Source organism: Aedes albopictus, chromosome 1 (assembly GCF_035046485.1).
Source record: "Aedes albopictus strain Foshan chromosome 1, AalbF5, whole genome shotgun sequence".
NCBI lineage: Eukaryota > Metazoa > Arthropoda > Insecta > Diptera > Culicidae > Aedes > Aedes albopictus.
Genome location: NC_085136.1, coordinates 18,365,970 through 18,380,733, shown reverse-complemented (window position 1 = coordinate 18,380,733; position 14,764 = coordinate 18,365,970). Strand labels below are relative to the sequence as shown.

Below are 14,764 nucleotides of genomic sequence, written 5' to 3'. Positions count from 1 at the left end.
TTTCATGAGTTTAGAGAATTTCTCCAGGAATTTCCCGGAAATCTCTTCATGAATTCCCCAAGAATATTACGGAAATCCCCTTAGAAGCAACCGAAGTATTGCTGCAGTAATTGTGGTAGAGTCCCTCCGGGGTTTCCCAGGGAATTTCTCAACATTTGTTTTATTTACTACATAAATTATCCGGAAATTTCATCTACAACTTCCACGAAATTTACTTCAGAAGTCTTCCGAATACTCCTCCAGCAATAATGCATAATTCCTCGGGTTTATATCCAAGAGTTTCTCAAAAAAAAATCCGGAAATTCTTCCAGAAGATCCTCGGGAATTCATTCTTGCGCTCAGAAGAAATTCCTCAAAGAGTTCTGCGGGAATTCCTCCAGAAGATAATTGGGAATTTCTGCAGTAGGTTCTCGGATATTCCTTTAGAAGTTCCTCGGGAATTCTTCCAGAAGTGTGTGGGGAATTTGTCAGGAAATTTTCGGGAATTGTTCCACAATTTCTTTTTGAATTCTTCCAGGAGTTTTACGGGAGCTCTTCCAGAAGTATTTCGGGAAGATCCGCGGGAATTCCTAGTAGAAATCCTCGGGAAGATTCCTCCAGGAGTTCTTTGGGAATTCCTCCAGGAGTTCTTCGGGAATTCCTCCAGAAGTTAATCAGGAATTTTTCCAGAAGATCCTCGGACTTTTCTCTAGGAGTTCTTCGGGAATTCCGCCATGAGTTCTTCGGAAAATTCTTCCAGGAAATCCACGGGGAGTTTCATGGAAATTTCTCCAAGAGTCCCCGAGAATTTCTTCAGGAATTTCCCAGGAAATACCCTCCAGAATTTCCATGAAATTTATTTCAGAAGTTCATCAAGAACTCCTCCAGCAATTATGTATGGTTCTCTCCAGGTGTTCCCTAGTACTTTTCGTGGTTTTTCTCAAATAATTCCTAAAGAAGTTTCTCGTATTTATTTCCATGAATTCTACAAAGAAATCCGAAAAATCATCCAGGTGTTCCACGGGTATTCCTCCCGGAATCTCTCGAAAATTCCTCCAGTATATCCTCGGTAATACCTCCAGAAGATCCTCGGGAAATCATCCTGGAGTTCATCGGAAATTCCTCCAGAAGGTCCTCGGGAATTCATGCAGGAGTTCCTCGAGAATTATTCAAGAAGATCTTTGGGTAATCCTTCAAGAAGATCTTCGGGTAATTCTCCAGAAGATCCTTAAGGGTTCCTTCTGGAAATCGTCAGTAGTTCCTCCAGGATTTCCTCAGAAATTCCTCCAGAAATTCCTTGGGAACTCCACCTCGGGAATTCCTCCATAAGTTTCCAAAAATTCCTCCATGAGTTCCTCAGAAATTTCGTCAGGAGTAACTGGAGGTATCCATAGGAACATCCAGTTGAACTTCTGATAAACTCCTGAAAGTCCTCCTCCGTAGAAGTTTCCCCGAGAAAATGCTAGAGGGATTCTCGAGGATCTCCTGGAGAAATTCCCAAGGAGCTCTTGGAGAAATTCCCAAAGAGCTCTTGGAGAAATTCCCAAGGATAAACTTTAGGAATTCTCGAGAAACTCCTGGAGGTCTATCCGTGAATCTTCTGGAGAGATTCCCGAAGAACTCCTGGAAGAAATCGCGAGGAACTCGTGAAGAATTCCCTCATTGGCGTATCTAGGATTTTTTCCTAGGGGGTGCCTGGGGGGTGCCAGTTTCAGTGGCTTCTAGGTTGTTTTGCTTTTTTTTTGTAAAAAGAAACACCGATCCACCCTCAATTTCTTAGTACAATGATATACTGCATCGCGGGACAAATTAGCCCGAAAATTTAAACGTGCTATAATTTAAAGAACAGTTTTTTCTAATCCAAACCGTTGTACTGACTTAACACTCTCCCCGCCATGTGAGGTTTGAGAACTTGATAACTTGATTAGGTATAATACATGGAATTTGTATTTTCAGTTTGAACTTTACAATCATCCCAACCCCTTTGTTTTGTGAATTGAATACAATGGTTAAGAATACATTTTCAGAGCAATTACGCAAGTTTACAAAATAAAACGAAAGTCGTGAACTTTTGTGAACGACCAAAATGTTTGAAGCACAATTTTGTGCTGATTTCGAAACCGACCTTCAAAAAATTTTAAGTAGAACAGTTTTTGAGTTTTAGCGCAATGTCGAGTTTTACAACTTTTCAAAATATGTAATTTACTAAAATTCAAATATATTGCGTTTTGTTAAACCAATTTCAAATCTTTTTTTATCAATTGAAAGCTGAATACAATACCATTCAATCATCTGGTTTTGCGTCAGATTGATGAAATTCAAGATATTGGCGAGATTTAGGGACGATCTTCTTAAATTTTTAGCCAAATTCCCAAAATTTTTGGAAGAAATGTATTTTAAGAAAAACCAACTTAAAAATTTATTCTCAACGTTTTTTTGACATATCATATGTAGGCGAGTTACAGTAAAAAAATCAGCTCAATCGGAGTATTGATTACGGAGAATAAGATGTGTGAAGTGAGCGACTTTGCTTAAAAATAGAACAAAAATCGATTTCAAATCATCAACCTTGTATGGAAAGTCGAAAAAAAATCCGCTCTACTGTAATTTTTTTCCTTCGCGTTTTCGAACTCAGGGCATGATTCTACACTAAAAATGATCATCAGCTTACCGAGTTCAAAAATGCTGTAAATTTAAGGAGATCGCCTCCAAAAACCCGCCAATATTTTGAATTTAATCAATCTGACGCAAAACCTGTATTCAGATAATCGAATGGTATTATATTCAGCTTTTAATTTATTGAAAAAGATTTAAAAATGTTTCAACAAAACGCAGGAAATTTGAATTATATTAAAATCCATATTTTGAAAAAGTTTAAAATTCGATATTGAACTAAAACTCAAAAATTGTTCTACATTAAATTTTTGGAAGCATGGTTTCGAAATCAGCGCTAAATTATGCTTCAAAAATTTTGGCAAAACATTGTTCGGTAATTCCTCAGGGAATATTCCCGGCAATTTATTTGGAAATTGTTTTGCAATTTATTTTAATTAGGACTTCTCTTAGAAATCTCTCAGTAATTTCTTTGAATTCGGCAAATTTCTTCGGCAATTTCTTTAAGGATTATTATTTGGTTATATGTCTGGAATTTGATACTAAACAGCTTTTACGCATCCTTTGAAAATTTCATCGGAAATTTCTTCGAAAATTCCCCTTGGAGTTTATTTGGCTTTTTATTTCATTGGCAAATCTTTTGAAATGTTTTCTCGGGAGTTCCTCCGCCAATTTTTTAGTAGTATTTCAAGCGATGTTTTGTTAATGTCAGCAATTCTATTGACATTTGCTTTTAAAAATTCTCCAATTACTCTTTAGGCGATTTTTTTGGGAATTCCTTTGGTAATTCATTCGACATTGACTCTTGGAACTTCCTCATATTTTTTTTGGAAATGTCTCCGGCAAGTCATTCTACTTTTTTTTCGGATTTTCGTCGATTTTTTGGACTATATTGCTATTAGGTATTTCTTCGCCAATTCCTTCGAAAATTCCTTCGGAAGTTCTTTTATAAATCGCTTATCTAATTTAAAAAAAATAATTCTTTAGACAATTTCTTCTAGATTTCTTCAGTAATTATGTAAGGAATTCCTGCACCAGATGATTTCGGAACACCTTCGGCATTTCCGATGTTACTTCCATTGAACATTTATTTGGGAATTTTATCAGCAAATCTTTTGGAAATCCTGGAAACTTTAGGAACTTCTTCGGTAATTCTTTTGGAAATTTATTCGGCAATTTTCTTAGAGATTTCCTTCGGGAATTTCTTTGAAAAAAAATCTCTGGTGGTTCTTTGAAAAATCTGTTACTGCAATTACTATTGGAATTCTTTCTAAATTTTCTCAGAAATTCCTTTGATGATTTCGGAAAATTCTATGAGAATTTTATTAATTTTTTTTGTGAATGTTTGTGGACATTTTTATAGAATATATTTTGACAATTTATTGTGAGATTGGATTCGGCCAATTTCTTAAAAAAGCCTTACTATTTTCATCAGGAATTCCTCTGGTAGTTCTTATATTAATTCTTTCGGCAACTACCTTGAAAGCTCCTAGGTAATTTTGATGGATTTTTTTCCGGCAATTTCTTTGGGAATTTGTCAGGAAATTTTTCGTTTAGGGATTCTATAGATTTCTATTGGGATTCCTTCAGCTAGAATTCATTGAAGAAGGCCAAGAGGAGTTCCAGGTGTAATACCATAATTAATTTCTAGAGTAATCCATAAATTCCTAGAAAAATCCCTGGAAGAATCAAAGGCATTTATGGAAGTATCCTAGGAAAATTGCCTAGAAGAATCCCGGCATGAATTCCAGGAGAAATCTCTAGAGGGGTTCCTGCAGGTATCACAGTAAAAAAATCTGGAGGAGACGTAGGAGGCATTCCTGAAACATTAGAAGCAGAAGGAATCGCTTATGGAATCCTAGGAGGAGTTCCTGGAGAAGCTCAACAAGAAATATTTAGAGAAATCCCAGATTTTTTTTAGGATTTCCAGGAGGACACACCAAAGGTACTTCTGCAAGACTCGTAGGAGATCCCAGCAAGTTTTTGAAGGAATCTCTGGAGAAATTTTTAGAAGAATCCCTAGAAGAATTCTGAGAGGTATTACTGTAAGAATGACTGGTGTGGTGGTCCTAGGAGAATTTGCTGGAAGAACCACAGCAGGAATGGCTTGAGAAATCCAACTGTGATTGATTGATTGATTTGTCTTTATTTGAGAGACTTTCAGCCCTTGGCTGGTTCGTCTCTTTGTGATTCCTGGATGAAGGCCAAGAGGAGTTCTTGTAGGAATCCCACGGGAAATTTATGAGAGAATCCGTGGACAAAATATCTTGGTTAAAAAATCCTGGATGAATCACCGGAAAGTTTCAGAAGAAATCACAGGAAAAATCTCAGGAGTTATTCTAAGAAGATTTCTGAGATGTATCACTGTAGAAACCTCAGCTGAAATCCTAGAGGGAATTGCTGGAGAAAACTGTACTGGAATTTCTAGAGAAACTCCATCAAGAATGCCGGGGGAAATCCAAAGAAAAAATCCTTGGAAAACCTAGAGAAGTCTCTGCAAGAACCAGTAGAGGTATTCTGGAAGAATTTATAAAGAAGGCCCTGAAGGAATCGCAGGAGAATTTTCTGATAGAATCTCAGGAAGAATTCCAGCCATAATGCTAGGATAAATTCGTATAGAAAACACTAGGAAGAATTTCTGGACCTATCATACTAAGAATTTCTGGAGGAATTGCTGGAAGAATCACAGGAGGAGTTGTTTGAGGTATTCTTGGAGAACGGCCAAAAGAAGTTCCTGCATGAATTCCATGAGGATTTTCTGGAGGAATCTTTGGATAAAATCTGGATGAGTCCTAGGAGAAATCCCTGGTGGAGCAACCAAATGAATTTCTGAAAAAAAATCCAGGAATATTGCCTGGAAAAGTCTCAGCAAAAAAGCCAGGAGAAAGCTCTAGAAGAATTCGTAGCATAATTTCTGAAATACCGTAGTTAGGATTTCTGGAAGAAGAATAGCTGGAAGAACCGCATGAATTGCTTGAGCAGTCACAGCTGGAATATCTGGAGGAATTCCTAGAACTCCGGGAGCTATCATAGAAGTAATTTCTAGAGAAACCCTAGAATCAGCAGTGCCAGGGGTATCTTAAGAGAAGTTCCTCTAACAGATTCCTGGAGGAATACCTACATTTCTCCTTGAAAGAACCGGTAGAAGTATACTGGAGGAATCCCTGATGGAATCGCAGGAGCAATTTCTGGAGGCATCTCTGGACGAAAGTATTGCCGAAGGTAGGTATGCCAGGATTCAGAGTGCAAAATTTTGTCCGGAGTTCTGTTCCACAGGCTGAGGCCGATTGAGGAGTCCTTCGTCGGCGAATATCAGACAGGATTTCGTGAGGGCCGATCAACAACGGACCAGATGTTCATCCTGCGGCAGATTCTCGATAAATTTCGGGAGTTCAACTTGCAGGCCCATCATCTGTTTATTGATTTCAAGGCGGCGTACGATTCAGTGAAGAGAAACGAGCTATGGCAGATTATGATCGAACATGGATTTCCGGCGAAGCTGATTAGACTGATTCGTGCGACGCTTGACGGATCGAAATCAAGTGTACGGGTTGCGGATGAAATTTTGTCATCGTTCGTAACCTTTGACGGACTGAAGCAGGGCGATGCTCTTTCGAACTTACTGTTCAACATAGCACTGGAAGGAGCGATAAGGAGAGCTGGTGTGCATAGGAGCGGAATCATTGTCACGAAGTCGCATATACTTTTGGGCTTCGCGGACGATACCGACATCATCGGAATCGACCGTCGGGCCGTGGAAGAGGCGTTCGTACCTTTTAAGAGGGAGACTGTGAGGATTGGACTTACTGGATTGGACTGAGGTCCCGCAGGCTGCAAACGAAGACAAAACTCGCGTTGTACAAGTCTCTGATTCTCCCGGTCGCTTAATACGGTCATGAAACGTGGACGTTGGAAGAAGTTGATCGGAGAGCCCTTGGAGTCTTCGAACGTAAAGTGCTGCGAACAATACTCGGCGGTAAACTGGAGGACGGCATCTGGCGGCGTCGCATGAACTACGAATTGTACCAGGTATATAAAGAGATGGATATAGTGAAGCGAATACAACACGGCAGGCTGCGGCGGGCTGGACACGTAGCTCGTATGCCGGAGGTACGACAAGCTAAAATTATATTCAGCATAGAACCAGGAAGGGGTCGTCGGCTTCGTGGAAGGCCGCGCACACGTTGGCTTTTGCAGTTGAGGAGGACCTAAGGACTCTAAGCGTTCAGGGCGATTGGAAGCGATTGGCCCAGGACCGAGACCAGTGAAGGCGGATACTTCAATCGGCGTAGCCTCACCGCTACGAGTTGTAGCCCATCAAGTATCAAGTAAGTATGCCAGGAGAAATCCCTAGAAGTATTTCTGTAGGAGTCCTAATGGGAATTGCTTGAAGAATTCCAGCTTTAATTCATGGAAGAAGATCAATTGAAGTTCTTGAGGAAATCCCCTGTGGAATTTCTGGAAGAACCTCTGTAGAAAGTCCTAGATATATCATTGAAGAAATGTACGGGAGAATGAATGAAGGGATTTTATAGAAAAATCTCAGGGAGATCTTCCGGAACAATTTGCGGAAGAACTTTCCTAGTAGAAGGTATCACAATGAGAATTTTTAGAGGAGAAGAGAAATTGCTGGAAGAATCGCAGCTGGAGCTGCTTGAAAAATCCAAGCCACAATTCCCGGATGAAGACCAATATAAGCGCCTGGAGGAATTTTCCATGAGAAATTTCTGGAAGAATCTCTGAAATAAATCTCTGAAGAAATTCCTGGAAGAATCACCGGAGGAACTACTGAAAGGATCCCAGGAAGATTGCTTGAATAATTCCACCAGAAATTCTGAAGAAACCCTAATAGAAATTTATAGAGCAATCTTTAGAAGAATTCTGAGAATATTCATAGTAAGAATGTCCATAGAAATTCTAGCAGAATTTGTTGGATCAATCTCTGCAGAAATTTCCAGTATGTAAACCCCATCAGGACTACCTGGAGTATCCTAAGGGAAGTTTATTGAAGAAATATCGGGAGGAATCCATAAAGGAAGCCTAGAGAAATCACTATCACGAATAGATAGAGGTGTTTCTATAGGAATCTATGGAGAAGTCTGATGATTGTTCTTACTGTGTTTAAGTTTTGTACAAATGTGCCATTAATAATAATTCCATTGTGTGAAGTTTTAAATTTTAGGTGACTGTCAAGGAAAAATTCTAGGGGGTGCCAAATTTGTTCTAGGGGGTGCCAGGCACCCCTGGAACCCCCCCTAGCTACGCCAATGAATTCCCTAGGTACTCCTGGAGGAATTCCCGAGTATTTCGTAAAGGAGATCTTAGAGGAATTCCCAGGTAATCTCTGAAGGAATTCCCGAAGAACTTCGGAAGAAATTCTCGGCAAACTCCTGAAGCAATTCCTGAGTAACTCCTGGAGGATTTTTTGGGAAATTTATGGAAGAATTCCCGAGGAACTCCTGAAAGAATTCCTGAGGAACTCCGGAAAGAATTTCGATGAACCCCTAGAGGAATTCCTGAGGAACTCCTAAAGGAGTTTTCGACGAACTTCTGAAGGGGTTCCTGTGGATCTCCTTGAGGAATTCCTGAAGAACTCCTAGAGAAATTCCCGAGGAACTCCAGGAGGAATTTTCTAGAGGGACCTCTAGAGGTATAGCCAAGAATCTCTTTAAGAGGTTCCCGAGGAACTCCTGGAAGAATCTCCATGGAACTAGTGGAGAAATTCTTGAGGAACTCCTGGAAGAATACCTGGGGATCTCCTGGAAGAAAAACTCCTGGATGAATTCTTGAGAAACTCCTGGAGGAATTCCCGAGGAACTCCTGGAAGAATACCTGAGGAACTCCTGGATGAATTCTTGAGAAACTCCTGGATGAATTCTTGAGAAACTCCTGGAGAAATTCCCGAGGAACTCCTAGAGGAATTCCCGAGGAACTCCTGGAGAAATTCTCGAGGAGCTTCTGGAGGAATTGCGCGGAATACATGGAGCAATTCCCGTGGAACTCCTGAAGAAGTTCTCGGTAAACTCCTGGAGGAATTCCCGAGGAATTCATGGAGGAATTTGCGAGGAGCTCCTAGAGGTATTCGCGAGAAGTTCATGAAGGGATTTACAAGGAACCCCTGAGGTACTCCTGGAGGAATTCCCGAAAAACTTCTGGAGCAATTCCCGATGAACTCCAGGAGGAATTCCCGAAGAACTTTTCCTGCTTCCGAGGAATACATGAAGGAATTTCCTAGGAACTACTAGAGGAGTTCCCAAGGCACTTGTGAAGAAATTCTCGGCAAACTCCTGGAGAAATTCCCGAGAAACTGTAGGAATCTAGGTAAGGAATCTGTAAGTTTTTATCAACAAAAATTGAAACGCATTTCAACTGAAATTGTTCCAAGATTTGAATTATTGGGGTGGATCAAAAATATAAATACTATTTTTAAGCTTTCAAAAGTCTTCAAAAGTCTTCACATTACTTGAAATGTCTTCAATATGTCTTCACAAAAATAAATGTCTTCACAGAAGTTCAAATGTCTTCACATTGAAGACATGTCTTCACATCTGGCATCCCTGCTCACGACTTCACCGTCGCCGCTGTCGCGGTGGGTTGAGTTGCACGCTAAAAAGCTTTACAACATGGATTGACACCAGAAAAATGTCAAGATGTCCTTGAATATATTATCGTCGCACCACCAAATCGAAGTCGTCGCTAGAAGCACATGCGAAGTTGCAGCTGCGAAGTAAATTTGCATCTATTTTTTCTGTTGCGCATCATTAAGCTAATTGAGAGCAACAATATGCACTAATCCAAATTGAGTTGCGACATTTCTAAGTAGGTTAAAAATTAATTTTCGCACGTTCGATCACTTTGTATTTCGACCAAAAGCATAATAACTGCATAAACTTAAACTTGAGATGCTATAATGATTTATTATTATTATTATTATTATTATTATTGTTAGGTGTGATCATAGCACACCGCGCAAAATTCAAATTTGAATTCGTTGCCATAGGCAACACGTTTTTCATCACAGCAACCTGCGCGTTGCCCGAGCCTCACTCGGTCTCTTTTGTGGTGAACTCTAGTCAAGTCAAGACGTTAATAAAATTAGCTCGTAATTGAATTAGTAAAACCACGTTTTTTTCACTGTTTCGGCTGGTTCCGAAATTCATCGTTTTTGGCCGAAACACAACATTTTTGGCGACGAGGTAAAACGCAACGAGTTCCACGACGGCACAGCAGCGAAAATGGCGACAAATTCGTTTTCCGCACACGGGGAGGAAATGCAGCAAGCGATTCTGCAAATGGCTCAACTGCTCCAACGATTGGCCACGCCGACGCCGATCAGCCAGGAGAAAGTGCTAGAGTCCCTCTCCACGAACATCAACGAGTTTGTGTACGACCCCGAAAACGGCATCACCTTCGAAAAGTGGTTTGCACGTTATTCGGATCTTTTCGACAACGACGCCCGGAATCTCGACGACGCGGCCAAGGTACGTCTTCTCCTGCGGAAGCTGGATCATGCTTCACACAGCCGCTACGTGAACTACATCCTGCCCAGGCTTCCGAAAGACATCGATTTCGACGAAACGGTTTCCACGCTGAAGAAAATTTTCGGCACACCGACATCCGTTTTTAACAAGCGCTTCCAGTGCCTGCAGCTGGTGAAAAACGAGGCCGACGACATCATCAGCTACGGTGGGAAGGTAAACCGTGCTTGCGAGGAGTTCGAGTTCGAGAAAGTGAACATCGATCACTTCAAGTGCTTGGTTTTCGTGTGTGGTCTCAAGGCACCACGCTACGCCGATATCCGAGCACGACTTCTTTCCCGCATGGAGGGCGAGACGGCTGATGCACCAGTGACTCTCCAGACGCTCATCGACGAGTTCCAACGACTGGTCAATCTCAAGGCGGACACGACGCTCATCGAAAAACCATCAGGTTCGAAGCAAGCCGTCCACGCGGTCTCGGAGAAAAAGGAGCACCAGTCTCAACGTCCACCGAAGCCGAAAGGTAAGCCATTTCCATCCACACCATGCTGGCAATGCGGTCAGGTCCACTACGTCCGTGACTGCCCGTTTTCCGACCATCGCTGCAAGACATGTGATCGCGTCGGTCACAAGGAAGGTTACTGCGGCTGCATCAAGAAATCGCCCGGCGGTGATTCCAGCCCAGCTCATCCGACCGCAAAGAAGCCTACAAAGAAGAAGCAGAAGCATTACGGCGGTTCCAGTTCCCAAACCCGAGGAGTCTCCGTGGTGAACCACATCGCAAACCGTTCCAGGAAGCGAAGATTCGTGACGACAACCATCAACGACGTCACTACGTCGCTGCAACTGGACTCCGCAAGCGACATCACGGTTATCTGCGAGCAAACCTGGCATCAGCTGGGTAAACCGGAAACGACACCTGCGTCGATCGATGCAGTCAACGCGTCCGGTGAGCCACTGGGGCTCATTGGCGAGTTCCAATGCGACGTCACGCTCAACGGAACAACGAAACGTGGCAAATGCTTTGTCACGTCGTCCCCTAACCTCAACGTTTTCGGCATCGACTGGATCGATATGTTCGACTTGTGGTCGTTGCCATTCGATTCGATCTGCAACAGCATCGCTTCGACGACCAAGCCAGCTTTCGACGATGAAGTCCAGAAGCTCCGGAGCGACCATCCGGACGTGTTCGACGACTCGCTGGGGCACTGCACCAAGACGAAGGTAAAGCTTTTTCTTAAATCTAACGCAAAACCAGTTTTTTGTCCAAAGCGCCCGGTTCCATTCAACACCACTCCATTGGTGGACGCCGAGCTCAACCGTCTCGAGTCGATGGGAATCATCTCTCCTGTCGATTTTTCGGAGTGGGCCGCTCCGATCGTCGCCGTCCGTAAGCCCAATGGACGTGTTCGCATCTGTGCGGACTACTCGACTGGACTGAACGATGCGTTGGAAGCGAACAACTATCCTCTGCCGACGCCGGAGGAGATTTTCGCCCAGTTGGCCGGAAGTCGCGTGTTCAGCATCATCGATTTGTCAGACGCCTACCTGCAAGTCGAGGTGGACGACGATTCGAAGAAGCTCCTAACCATCAACACGCACAAGGGGCTGTTCCAATTCAACCGCCTCGCTCCAGGGGTGAAATCCGCACCAGGGGCATTCCAGCGGTTGGTCGACGGCATGATTGCCGACATTCCAGGCGTGCGCTCTTTCATCGACGACGCCATAGTTTTTGGTGCTACCTGGGAGGAACACGCAGAGTCACTCAACAAGCTGCTGACTCGACTGGCACAGTACGGGTTCCACGTCAAGGCGGAAAAGTGCAAGTTTTTCCAGACCGAACTCGGTTATCTGGGTCACATCGTGGATCGTCATGGCATCCGCCCAGATCCAGAGAAGCTGCAAGCCATCGCCAACATCCCAGCACCAACCAACGTGACCGAACTACGCTCGTTTCTCGGGGCCGTCAACTACTACGGTAGGTTTGTACGCAACATCCACGAGCTACGTCACCCGCTGGACCAGCTGCTGAAGAAAGATGTCAAGTGGCAGTGGAACGACCGATGCCAGCAATCGTTCGAAAAGTTCAAAGCGGTTCTGCAGTCCGAGCTGCTGCTGACACACTACGACCCGACGCTGCCTATCATCGTTGCAGCAGACGCCTGCAACACCGGCATTGGTGCGGTGATACTGCACAAATTTCCGGACGGCAGAATGAAGGCAGTTCAGCACGCTTCTCGCTCGCTCACACCAGCCGAGCAAGGTTATGGTCAACCGGAGAAGGAAGCATTGGCTCTCGTGTACGCGGTGACCAAGTTCCACAAATATCTGCTGGGACGCCACTTCACCCTGCAGACAGACCACAAGCCGCTACTCGCAATTTTCGGATCGAAGAAGGGCATACCGTTGCACACTGCCAACCGACTGCAACGGTGGGCGCTGATTATGCTGAACTACGATTTCGACATCCAGCACATTTCCACCAACGATTTCGGTTGCGCCGACATGCTATCCCGGCTCATCGATCGGACCGCCCGTCCGGAAGAGGAATACGTCGTGGCAGCAATCAACCTGGAAGAAGACATGGTGAGTATCGTTAACGACTCGCTAGACAAACTTCCAGTCTCATTCACAGCGTTACAACATGCGACGAAGGAGAACAAGGTCCTGAAATCGGTGGCGAGTTTCATCGAGAAAGGCTGGCCACGTGACTCGAAGTCGGTCAACGATCCGGATCTCTTGCCGTACTACAATCGGCGGGACTCTCTCAGCATCGTCAATGGCTGCGTGATGCTACACGACCGTGTGGTGGTCCCTGACCAATTCCGGAAGAAAATCCTGAAGCAGTTCCACCGAGGCCACCCAGGAGTGGTTCGCATGAAGGCAATCGCTCGCAGTTTCGTGTACTGGCCCGGCATCGACGACGAAATCGAGGAGTTCGTCCGCAACTGCAATCCCTGCTGCGTAGCTGGCAAAGCGCCGGTCAAAACAACCCTCGAATCCTGGCCTGCACCGTCGAAACCATGGTCCAGAATACACATCGACTACGCCGGACCTGTCGATGGCGTGTATTTCTTGGTCGTGGTGGATCCATTCTCCAAATGGCCGGAGGTTTTCGCTACCAGGACGACAACAGCGAATACCACTATGCGCCTGCTCTCCGAATCCTTCGCTACTTTTGGCATACCGGAAACCATCGTTTCGGACAACGGTCCCCAGTTCGCCGGACACGAATTCCGGACATTCTGCCAAAGCCTTGGAATTCAGCACCTTCGAACAGCACCGTACCATCCGCAATCCAACGGGTTGGCGGAACGTTTCGTCGACACGGTCAAACGGAGCCTTCGCAAAATCCGTTCGGGGGGAGAATCACTGGACAGCGCACTGCAAACGTTTCTGCAAGTGTACCGTACCACTCCGACCAGCGACCTCGACGGAAAATCCCCGGCAGAAATCATGTTCGGCAGGCCAATCCGGACAATTTCGTCTCTCCTACTCCCGCAGACCGAATGTTGCAGTCCATCATCGAGCAAGTCTGAAAAACAAAATGAAGCGTTTAATAAGAAGCACGGTGCAATTGCAAGGACTTTCGAACCTGGTGACCCAGTCTACGCTCAGGTTCACCAAGCAAACTCCTGGCAATGGGAAGCAGCCACCGTCATCGAGCGCATCGGGAAGGTTAACTATAACGTTTTCCTGGTGGACAGGCAACGATTGATCCGGTCACATGCGAACCAACTGAAGAAGCGTGCGGCTGATCCAGTCCGTACGGTCGATTCCACACCGCTCTCCGTTTTCGTGGATGAATTCGGACTATCCTGTCCGACTCCGGTCCGTGATCCGATTCCAGGCCCGGGTAATCCAACAGTTCCTGCTATGTCCGAACCAGATTCTGGCGACTCGGAATACTTTTCTGAGTCCGGTTCCGAAGAAGCTGCAGCACCGCCACCGAATGTAAACAACAGACCGAGACGCACAACACGGCTGCCAGCGAGATTCGAGCCGTACTATCTCAGCTAAAGGGGGGAGATGTTAGGTGTGATCATAGCACACCGCGCAAAATTCAAATTTGAATTCGTTGCCATAGGCAACACGTTTTTCATCACAGCAACCTGCGCGTTGCCCGAGCCTCACTCGGTCTCTTTTGTGGTGAACTCTAGTCAAGTCAAGACGTTAATAAAATTAGCTCGTAATTGAATTAGTAAAACCACGTTTTTTTCACTGTTTCGGCTGGTTCCGAAATTCATCGTTTTTGGCCGAAACACAACAATTATTATTATTTATCCAATGAACTTTGATAACATTGCACGACAAACAGTATTTATAAACCAAGATGTTTTTTTTTTTTTTCTTTTCTCTTTTTTGGCACAGACCTAGGGGCAGGACAGATCTAACGAGTGCAAATCTGTGTTCGAGGTGTTGTTCAGAATAAAGACACTATATGCAAAGACACGAAATGTTCCAATTGGAATTCCAAATTTGCTGTCAATGTCCTTCCAATCGAGCAGGAGACCTGTCAAACGCGCTTTAAAAGCATTGCTCGACATCATCATCGTCATGACGCGACAATCATCATCAATAGCAACAATCATCAGATTTCGTGTCTTTAGCATACAGTGTCTTTAGTTCAGAATTCCTCACAGTTCCTCAGAATTTCTCCCATTTATGCCAAAGTGTGATCTGGCACCAATGTC

The 14,764-nt window shown here is 44.2% G+C and overlaps 1 protein-coding gene across 1 annotated transcript; it reads left to right on the top strand.

Annotated features, from left to right (window-relative positions):
- The first annotated feature begins 9,827 nt into the window (after window positions 1-9,827).
- On the top strand, window positions 9,828-14,090 carry LOC134288087 (uncharacterized protein K02A2.6-like). Its single transcript, XM_062851810.1, has one exon. The coding sequence runs from the start codon at window positions 9,828-9,830 to the stop codon at window positions 14,088-14,090; it is 4,263 nt and encodes a 1,420-aa protein (XP_062707794.1).
- Window positions 14,091-14,764: the final 674 nt, after the last annotated feature.

Bases quoted from the DNA above. Each gene is read 5' to 3' on its own strand.
- LOC134288087 (XM_062851810.1), top strand. From the start codon at position 9,828: ATGGCGACAAATTCGTTTTCCGCACACGGGGAGGAAATGCAGCAAGCG.